The sequence below is a fragment of the Hippocampus comes genome, unplaced genomic scaffold (genome assembly GCF_001891065.2).
Source record: "Hippocampus comes isolate QL1 unplaced genomic scaffold, H_comes_QL1_v1.1 scaffold486, whole genome shotgun sequence".
Lineage (NCBI taxonomy): Eukaryota > Metazoa > Chordata > Actinopteri > Syngnathiformes > Syngnathidae > Hippocampus > Hippocampus comes.
In genome coordinates, this window is record NW_017805138.1 from 83,516 (window position 1) to 94,671 (window position 11,156).

General features: G+C 40.6%; 1 protein-coding gene across 1 annotated transcript in view; it reads right to left on the reverse strand.

The window, feature by feature from the left end:
* Positions 1-1,909: 1,909 nt before the first annotated feature.
* The window catches only part of c1qtnf12 (C1q and TNF related 12), a 22,698-nt gene continuing 13,451 nt past the window's right edge, over positions 1,910-11,156 (reverse strand). The window contains exons 3-8 of the mRNA XM_019867193.1: positions 8,691-8,802; positions 8,399-8,586; positions 7,149-7,257; positions 6,689-6,782; positions 4,520-4,598; positions 1,910-2,330 (exon numbers count right to left, since the gene is read on the reverse strand). Coding sequence (XP_019722752.1) covers positions 2,232-2,330; positions 4,520-4,598; positions 6,689-6,782; positions 7,149-7,257; positions 8,399-8,586; positions 8,691-8,802 — 681 coding nt within the window. The 3' untranslated portion in view covers positions 1,910-2,231. The remainder of the gene's footprint in view (positions 2,331-4,519; positions 4,599-6,688; positions 6,783-7,148; positions 7,258-8,398; positions 8,587-8,690; positions 8,803-11,156) is intronic.

Below are 11,156 nucleotides of genomic sequence, written 5' to 3' on the forward strand. Positions count from 1 at the left end.
GACCGCTAACTAAGTGGCCAACGCCCTCTTCGATTTTTTTTGGGGCGGCAATGCTCACTGGACTCTGTTATACTTTTACATGCACTGTCAACTGTGGACAGTTACAGATTCGAGACAAGTGTGCGCCTTTCCAAATCATGTCCAATCAACAGAATAGTTCACACTATGTTCCCATGACATGGCTAGTTTGCTTTTTTTTTTTCATACAAGAGTCAAGTTAGTGAATTAGCTGGCAGAAAAACAGTATTCTCGACTATTTAATGAGCAGCAATTTATGCCCCCAACACATCCACCCTGACTTAACACTCCCAAAGAAATATTTGTCTTTTCACACTCCTCATGTTCAACCCCAGATACTTATTTTTTTCAATTTTTCCAAGACTTAGGGTAAAAAAAATAAAATTAAAAAATGGGGTCTAGAATTGGTTGGTACTGAATGAGTTAAAGGGTTGGTTAATTGTAAATGTTACTTGCAACTTTGCTTGAGCAGTTCATGAAGGTTTTGTGAGTACAAAAGTTGTTAAATTGCATATATTCCATGGTAAAAGTTGAACATCTCGTAGTGTCCTCAAATGGTTTGTGTTTGATCGGAGAAGTTTCACTGTATTTAGCGTTTGTTGAAATGTGAACAGGCAATTCTGAGAGGTCCAAAACCGTGATGACACAATTGCATCTTCGTTATTACTCTAATTACAGTGAAACTCCTCTACAACAAAACCTACATGGGCGAAAAATACCCTTGTGTGAAAAAATCTTCATGCATTAAAACCATTCCCACTTTTCTGCTCCCCCTACAACGAAAAATCCCCCTGTTGCGTTATACGAAATCTTTTTCTCTGCCCTTGCCTTGCAACGAGATTCACTACAACGAAAACAAGCCTTCCGCAAAAATCTAATCCAACCTCAGCCTACTGCTTAGCTCGGAAACGGCAACAGCAAACATCACAGTGGCTTACACATGCACAGTAGTACAGGAAGTATTTGTTTCAGACGCAGCACGAACGTTGAATTGCTAAAATGGCTACGAAATGGACCTTTGCAGACCAAGGAGATAAGAAAAGCATTCACGCTTGGAGACAGGATAAAAGTAATAAAAATGAAAGCTGGAGGAAGCAAAGTAAAAGACATTATGCAAGAAATTGATGTAAGTGGAAGTGAATGCTGATCGTAAATTTCGCAATTTCTTTCCCGTTTTTTTCTTTCTACACTGACTATATGAAGTGTCAAATAAGTGTATGCTCATATTTATGCATTACATATTGGAATAAAAATAAAGAGTACACATTTATGTTGTGTGTGTGTGTGTGTGTGTGTGTGTGTGTGTGTGTGTGTGTGTGTGTGTGTGTGTGTGTGTGTGTGTACATCTGAGATCAAATTTGCTACAGTGAAAAGCCCCCTGTTCTGAAAATTTTGTATTATCACAACTAAATGACTCGGTCAGTTTAATCATAGGTGCATGTTGTACAATGGAGTAAAAAGATATATCTTTATTACTGTAGGAATCTAACAGTCAAATAGCACAAGGTTGATACATTTTCATAAACATAAATATAAAGTACAAATCTAAACAATTTTATGCAGTTATGATAAATTACAAATATATGGCAGGAAATTTAATAAACGGTTGTCGATATACAGTATATGATGAGACAAATGGGCTGGTTCAAATCAACATTAATGGGACATACAAGAGTGTTACCATGACAACGACACCCTTAAAACAGAGTTCGATGTTGTGTTGTCGCCATGTTGTCAAACCATCACAGTTAATATCAATAAAGCATGGGATTATAATGTTGAGAAAAATGAACTAAAAACACACTATGACTCATATACACACACACACACACACACACACACACACACACACACACACACACACACACACACACACACACACACACACACACACACACGCACACGCACACACACAGACAATTCTTAAAGTTGGTTCTATGCTCTATGTAAAAGATTTACGGGACAAGCATGACAGTGACATGTTGCATGTGCAGGTCATTTTACTGCGGTAGCAGCACGAGTTTGTCCAAGAAGCGGAGCGGTGAAATAGAAACCACAACTCACTTAAGCCACACCCCCTTCAACCCACACTTCAGCACACAGGATCGCGTCAAAAGTCAGCTTGGACTTGCCGGAATGCCGATGTGCTATCGTGGCGGCGCTTGTGGGTGGGTCGTTTGAGGAAAACGAAAGCAGACTCCCGCTAGGTAACGCTACACGCCAAGGAGCATGCCCATGAAGTCGGAGCCATTCTGTATCGTGACGGAGGCCCCGGCAGCGTTGTCCACAAAGATGGAGGTGTATTGGCCGGCCTGCAAGAGGGCAACAAATTGTGTCATGCATGAGTCCAAACAGTCAACCTCCAGAACCCACCCACTACAAGTGAGAATCCGTGACCTCGATTTTTTTTTCCATAATTTTACCCCACCCACCTGCTTTGAATATATCTCAACTCATTATAATGCATTTAAACTTTGCATACTGTTCATTTTGCATGCACAGTAGCACTCTATTTTCGTAGAGAGGGCAACTGCGCTGCGGCGCAAACGTCTTGTGTCTTGGAGATGCGCATGGTCGAGTGGCAGAAAGTCAACCTAAACGTTACGCCAGCTCAAACCATGTCTAACACTGGTGGGCTGCTGGTCTAACGCAACATATTCATTCATAAATATGTGAACAGTGCGTATCAACACTCGTAGTATGGTATTGTATTTTTTAAATCATGATATATTCAGTAATAGGGCGGTCAAATGAACGATTGTGGGTTGAGGGTGGTCTCCAAGTGCCCACTTCATGACGCATAGGTGCTTTCGCCATGTCAAGACTCTAGTGGCCAATGAGCTTGAAACTTTTAGAGGGAATGTCAGGAGCTGCTTTGATTGGGCATTGATTGAAGTCTGCTCGTCCCACAGCAGCGCAGCACTCTCTCACACAGATCCGCCGGCCTGCACAAATTACGGTCTAACCCGGAATTATGCAATATGACATGGAAGAGAAAAAAATGTTCCAGGTCAATTATGACCAGGGTCGAGAATATCCTCATTATAATTGTTGGGCGCAAGTTATTGAACTGCAGATCGGTTCAAAATGTGTTTCTGGAAAATTTTAAGTCTACTTTTATATCCAACATTGCAGGTACCGTGTGTGACTTTTTCTTCTGTTTAGTATGTTTAACCACTATTAATTAGAACTGTATGTAAGGGTTAAAATGATCAAAACGCACATCAATTTGTGAAACTAAAAAAATGAACCCAGTTTATAAATACATTGCAGACATATTTGAATGAACATATATGTGAAATGAAAAGAGCAAAAATGCAAATAGGAAGAAGGGTAAATACTGTCTATGTAACAGTGAGCGAAGCTAATGCATGACTATCAACATAGCAGGGAGCAGAACGGCAACATTTGTTGATGCTTCATTTCTTACAAGATAACAATCTTGATTCATTATCTTCCTGCACAAGGTGAAAAGAGGCCGTGTCGCTATCAGTTGTCATGCGGGTTCATACATGCTAAACTGAAGACGTGTTTGGTAAGATTTTCTTTCCACATCACTGTTACGATTGAATGCGGTGCAACCAGATGGCTGCAGAATTCAGTGGGAAGCCTTAACGACACGATGGAATTTAAATGTTATTTGTCAAATAAGAATTATGTTGAATGTGGGGAAATTATTTTTAATCAAATGTGAAGAAAAACAGTGTGAATTCAGATGACTAGTTTGTTGTCTCACTTCGGTTGCACGCATTTGAGTATTTTCTCTGATTTATGATCAAAATCATCAAACATCCGATTATCCCGAGTGATTTTCCACTTCTTGTGCGCTGCTCAGTTTTACCATGGAACATCTGGGAGAACACCGTAAGCACAAAATGAAGTTTGAAGTGACCATTGGAAGTGCTTGTGGAAGACAAACCAACAACTAACCGAGTTACATAGAAAAAAAAAACAACTATTAACGTGATCATTTTGGTGAAGCCAGCAACCACATAAAATCCATGTTTTGTTTTCTTAATTTTTCTTGGATTCGTCCCTTGTGTAACGTTGTGTTAAAAACTTGAGGCAGCACAACATGCCACACTTTCTATGTGCCTTTGTTGTTGTTGTTTTTAAGGGTCGTGGACCAGTAGTAGGGGACCACTGATGTCAGGGGTCTCTTACATTTGAAAAATGTTAACGTCCACACTCTATTTAAAGGAGACGAATATAACATCAGCTAAAAGAAGGTGAGCTGCATCCAGAACTGACTCTGCCACAGCTTCCCTGAGCTATATTTGTCAGTTTTAATTTGACAACGACAGCCAGACAGGAGTTTAGAACAGGAGATCTTTTCACATCCCATCAAGAATAATGTCAGTACGAACAATTAATCAGTTAATTGGTTTGCCCTATCGTCATTCAATGTAGTCAAATGCCCGTCCCTCCCGTGTTCATCCCTGACCAAAAGAAATCACCGAATTAAGTAGAGGTCAATTAAGAAGAACAACAGGTTACTCACCTGCAGCTCCAGCAGTCCCTGAACACTCACAGTGAAGATTCGACTGTTACTTTCCAAGCCGACAATCATCTCCAAAGAGCTGCAAGACAACCATGATATTTTCAGAACAGCATTCACATTGGCATAATGACGCTTATTTGCATCAACGCCATATTGTAGAGACATCGGGGGTCAGAAGCAATCTGGAAACTTTTTTTCCTATAATTTTGAATAGAATGAACATATTCCTGTATTATCTAAGCAAGCCGAAAACATCTGTTCAGTGGGAAGCACTGGCTCATTTTAAGTTCAATCTACAGCATGTTTTATGGCAAATCAAGCTACTTTCATCTTCACATCGACCGCCATCGCAAAAAGACTGACTGCACATTCTCTGCATTTTGATATTGGCGAGGTCGAAGGGGATGTGTGCAAGACTATCTGAAGTGCCGGCTCAGAAAAGTAAAGCTAAGGAGTCTTCATATCAACCCCAATTCCACTGAAGTTGGCTACAGTAATGTAAAACTCAATGACAACAGAAAATATTTGAAAATCCTTATCAATGTATATTGTATACCGTATAACGTATAATCATTACAAAGGTAAGGAGGGCGGCACGGTAATCAACATTTTAGCACGTCGGCCTCACGGTGCAGAGGTTCAGGGGATCGATTCCGGCTCTGGCTTTCCTGAATGGAGTTTGCATGTTCTCGCAGTGCCTGCGTGGATTTTCTCCGGGTACTCTGTTTTCCTCCCAAACTCCAAAAATAATGCATGGCAGGTTGGTTGGGAAGTCCAAATTGTCTCTAGGTGTGATTGTGAGCGCGGAGGGTTGTTTGTCTATGTGTGCCCTGCGATTGGCTGGCACACAGTTCAGGGTGGGTCACGAAGTCAGCTGGGATAGGCTCCAGCACGCCCCGTGACCCTCATGAGGATACACGGATTAGAAAATGGATGGATGGATGGGTGGACAAAGCAAAGGACATTTATATTGCAGCTGATCAACGTATTCATTTTTGCTGTTGTTTTGAAATGATGTGACCTGCGCCTCCTCAGTGGCTGCTTGGTTTCCCCAATAGCAACCACTGAGCAAGACCGTGTCACAAAACAGAAAGCCCAGCTCTTCCGGTCATGACTTCAACAGCCTACCATCACCTCAAAGGGAAAAAGCACTTGTGAAAAAAAGAAATGTACAGATTCAGGACAGAGAAGACAAATGGTTTGGAATAGGAATTAGGGAGGCCATCTACGTCAAGGTTAAGAAACTATCTCTAAACAGAAGAGGCTTACGAGTTAAGACAGCACCCATCTCCCACACATGATGCTGTCCTTTCATCCCTTCCCAAGAGATTCTATAATTTAGTATCTTACAAATTACAACAAACAAACAGGGTCACTTCTAGCCTTCCATGACCATTGTTACAACTGAATGAATCCAAAGTATAAACAAGGATGATTCTACCCAAAGGACTAGTCACTGGCAGGCAGAGGCCAATGTAGCAACGACCATTATGGCTGGCACGTGCCTCGAATTTACAGGATCAATTCTTGGTTTCCACCAGGGCTGCGCGCAAATCTGTGGTTAGTTGAAGTTAGATGATGTGAATTGGCCGTTAAAAACGAACGCTGAACACAATGTTCTGATTCGAGTCAGAACAGGTCAAAGCATTGTCATGTTTATTTTCACATACAGTATAAATGTGAAAAGGAAATAGCCACACTCCTCAGTATGTGTGATGGTCAGTATAGCAAATGCGTCCTTTTAACAGCCATCAATGTCGGTTTCCTTGGTCGAATTATTTACTTGCAGTTTGCTACTAAAGTTAAAAAGATGGAATTAGATAGATAGATAAAACAAAGCTAACAACGCAACACTCCATCATGAATAAGCCGTGCTAGCAATGTAGCAGCCATGGCTAAAATTGGCTTACTTCACATCTTTTGTGTTTCAAAACCGTAAACCGAATTTGAATAAGGGTAAGGATGTTAAAATGTTACATAATACACTGCAGGGGCATTTTGTTTCATGATGGCTCCAGTTTGTTCCTGTAACTGATTATTATACTATGTATCATAATTTCATCGTGAGAACTTTGTTTTTTTAATCTGTAAAGTATGAATTTCACCAACATGCTAGAATGGATTGTGTTTAGAGTGCGCACTGTAATACCCATAATGTGTCACACTTACGTGTATCTGTGGCAAAGTGACTCGATGCAGATTAATACACGAATATTGTCCCTGGCTTTCAGCTGGGTCTTGCTTCTCTTCACCTCACTGTGATCTGAAAAAAAGTCCACATTTGCTGTTACCTCTAAAGCAACACTCTTGCATTTACATTACAAATTGTGGCACTTATTCAAGTCATATGTATGCTGCTGTGGCTTAAAATAAACAAAATAGCACATTTGGCATTGCCTTAGTGACCTCAGCTAACCAATTTAGCGGTCTATATTAATCTATATGTGCGCCACCAAGCAAACCTACACTTACATTAATGTGAGTTGCGTGCAGTACTTCAGTCATGATCAATGTTGATTTCAATGATCAATGTTTCTTGCAATGAGGTTGACTATTTTAGCGATGAAGCAATACGGGTGGTCATCAGTTTCCTAACTGCATCTTTAGCGGTTTGTGTAATTTGATTTACCAATATGGACATTAGCAGAGAACTGGTAGATCCCTGTGATGGAGGCGGTGAATCTGCCAGTAGACTGATCCATGCCTGACCCTCTCAAGAAGGCTCCCTTGGCTGGCGGCTGAAAACAAAGTCAAGATCAGAGGCGGCATTTTTCGAAATAAACAGTGATTTGATGGGGGAAAAAATAATGTCACAGAGAATTGAAGAAGTATATTTGCTTATATGTTACAGTGTGCTGACTCCACTTATTATTTTCCTGCAATAGGTGTTGGTAATTTTTGTTTCCTGGTGTATTTGTATGTAACCGTTTCAACTGTTTACATGACAGGCTACATGTTGTTATGTCACCATTATGATGTTAAGGGTAACTTGAATCATGAATGGTTCCTTTTCCAGTTGGATTCAGAACACAACGGAACCGCTTCAGATTATTGTGCGCAAGGGTTGATATGGTCAGCATCTGTACGTCGATCACTAATGAAGCAGAGGAACGCAAACTAATATTTTATTCCAACAGACTAAAGGGCTTCATTGTGGGATCTTGTGTTTTTCAATTATCCGAGTATGTCACAAGTCCACACGATTAGCCCCCAGCCTGTCTCCTTCCGTCTATAAAGGTTCTGCTATGCCCGCCTCGTCAACAGGCTTCTTCCACTAAAGCAAGCTGTTTCTTACAGTGTCTATTTCTGTCCTCTCCAAACTTTATTCCAAGTCACAGACAGAGTGCCTTTTGTGTGCTGTCCAGAGAGTGATGTGTGGAATTGAACTGATATTTTTGACTGGCTGGTCTTTGGTTGGAACTTCAGGCTTTACCAGTGCCAGTTACCACTGAGGGGAGGATGCCTCGCACAAACTAAACAATGACGAGCAAACACAAGTCTCTCACCGCTACTGGCATACCACTGTGACGCAAATGAGTCCGAAAAGCAGTTTCTTTCAGAAGGATAAGGACAATTCTTCAGATTATGGCCAAGTTATCAAAAGGAATGAAAATAAATAAGTCAACCCCTGAAATAAATTATTCATCCTATTGTGTTTAAACATATTTGGAAAACAGTAAGTATGTCATCTGTAACCTCAAAATGTCGAATGTAGGTAACATTGTAAACCGAGGACCGGCTTGTAGTTTTTTACCCACCCAATATGGCTCCTTGACCCCCATTAGGGTACTGATAAACCAGTTGAGAATCACAGATTTCGAGTTATGGCTTGAGTCACATGCAGTGAGTTGGCTGCAGTTGTCAACATTTGCAACATACTGTTTGAAAATTCTGGAGCTCCACCAAAGTCTTCTTGTCAACCACCACGGGTCCCTTGAGTTTGCAATGGAAAGCCTCATCGATTCGCCGGTAGGAGGTCATGCCTTCCTGCAGCGTGAGGAGAGCGACGGGAAGCTGGCTGGAAGCGGGTTGACGATCCACAGCCCCGGTCCGTCTCTCTGTAGCCTCTGTTAGAAACACAAAGGTCATCACCACAAAGGCCCAGTTAATACGATCCTAACCCGCCGTGTTATGAGGCCCATACCAGCTGCACAACCAACATGCTTTTTACCTTTTATCATCTCTTTGAACTCTTGGAGAAGAACTTCCTGGGTCACCTCAGCTCCGGGTGAGCCAGGTGGTCCTTGTGGGCCCGGAGGACCTGGAGGACCAGGTGGACCTGGCTAATGAAGGACAGAAACCAAACGTTAGCAACCTAGCAGGTCATAAAAGTCACAAATTAAATCCTGATGTGTCTTGTGTGTGTCGGCGCGATAGTAATAAGAACAAGAAAAAGGTCACGCATTGTGAGCAAAAAGGACAACAACGCAAGGCAACTTTCCTCTTGACGTGTGACTCTTTATTCCATGAGGAAGACCTTTGGTAGCCTATTTGTCCTCTTCCCTGTTGTGAAAGCGCTATATAAGTCAGTATTGTATTGTATTGTATTCCCATTCTGGAATTTGTGTCTAGTTCCACCTTTTGGGTAGCCTACCACTGTCCTCGATGCGCCAATGCCAAACAGTGTTGTGGAATGGATCTGTAAATTCCAATCTTTCAGTTTGATCGTCTTGCATCATATAACATGTGGACAAGTGATTAAAGACAAACAAACTTGATTGCTTGATCGAAAGGCTGTGTTTTTTTTTCTTTTTTTTTTTTCTTTTTTTTTTAAACACTATGACGGTCACGTAAGTCTTCTGGGTTTACCAGAGGTCTTTTCCTTTTGCGACATTTTGCTGGGAAGTTGCCAACTGGTCGCTTGACAAAGTCCATCCATGATCCCAATGGATCCACTCTCTGGTTGTCAGAAACCTGCAACGAGAAGGTAAAATTACCTTGGGTTTGCAAAGGAGGAACCGTTAAAAAATAAATAAAATTGAAGAAAATTTTGCAGGTTTAGCTAACTAGATCTCATTTCTTCGAAGAATAAAACTTGATTCCCAACACAGCAGAAAAGCGCTCTTAATTTGCATTATTAGAGCTCGGCCTTTTCCAAACAGCACAAAGTGGCTTTTAAAGTTACATTTGAAACATGTGAAGAGCTGTACACAATATGGCGAATTGATTTTTTTCCATGCCTCCACTTCATTTAACCACCCAATGTCAATGTCATTTTTTTTTTTTTTTTTTGGAGAGCACATTTCATATGGCAAGCATAAACACAGTGTGCTTCAGGATAAAAAAGCAAAATGGCAACACATGAAAAAATATGTTTTAAAACAACCAAACAATACAATAAGAAAACAACCCAAAACATTAAAAGCGAGTAAGAATAAATATGCTTTAAGATTACATTTACAGGAAGATATTGTTGGAAATGAATCATCCACAATAACAACAGAAGCCACCCTTTTTCTCCCAACAGGAGAAGAAAAATATCTGGTTGGACTTACCTGATACCACTTTGTGTCAACACATAGCCTGCAGTTTAGTTCATTATCATAATTTAATTCTAATTCTATCCCGTGCGCAAATTCTTTGCACTTCATGAGATGCAGCCTTTTGATTTATCAATTTACCCGTAAGTTTGGTCTTTTCAAAACAGTCCATTACTGTTCTCCTAACCCATTCCCTCCAGATATTTCACTTGGTCAAATCCTATTTTCCAGAAGAGCCTCAGACAAATGTAAACAAAGTGAATGATTTCTTAGAATGTGGAATGTTCCTTGAGCAAGACGGTTTAAAAAAAAAAAAAAAAAAAAACGTAAGTGTGGCGGACTGTCCACATTTGCTTATACTAACGTAAGAACATTGTAATAGTTTGTACTGCATGCCCAGGCTTCATATGATTTAATATTGTTAATTTACTTTCCAATTTGTGTACTTATATGAAACAGCTCACTTGTGACACGTTACTGCACAGCCTCCATTAGCCAGACATGAAATATTCCAAGATATCTGGACACAACATTTACATGCACGACACTGTACATTTTGGTTGATGTCAAACGAGAGCCTGAATGAATTCCAATTGCATTCACGGTAAGCAGCCTTTCAACCAAACGTCAAATCGTTGCGGTCGAGATAGATGAGGAGATAAAGACGAGCCACGAAAGGTGAGTCGTCTGAAATGGAATTTGTTTAGTTTTGGCAGCAAGACGCAGATCACTTATCTGCAAAACCAACACAACATTTTTTTTTGCACTATACAAGACCTGCCTGCCTCTTGTTCCACTGCAATAAAAAAAATGGTTTCTTGTTTGCCTTCTCAATATGCTGGAATCAAAACACTTTTTCCCCCCCCACAAATATTTAGAGTGTCTCTTCTGTCTGACAGCAGGCTAAATAAACAAGTTAACATGTTGGATTTTATTCTGTTTTTGTTGTGCTTCTCAGGCTGGGAAACACACAAATGCAATGAAAATGAGAACTTATGAGACTACTTTTCTGGCTCCCCAATACAATTTCCATAAAAGGCTTGTGGTAATTTTCCACTGAGAGTTTTTAAGAATAAGTACAGTTTTAAAGGGATATCGTGTGTGTGTGTGTGTGTGTGTGTGTGTGTGTGTGTGTGTGTCTGTCCTGTCTGTGTGTC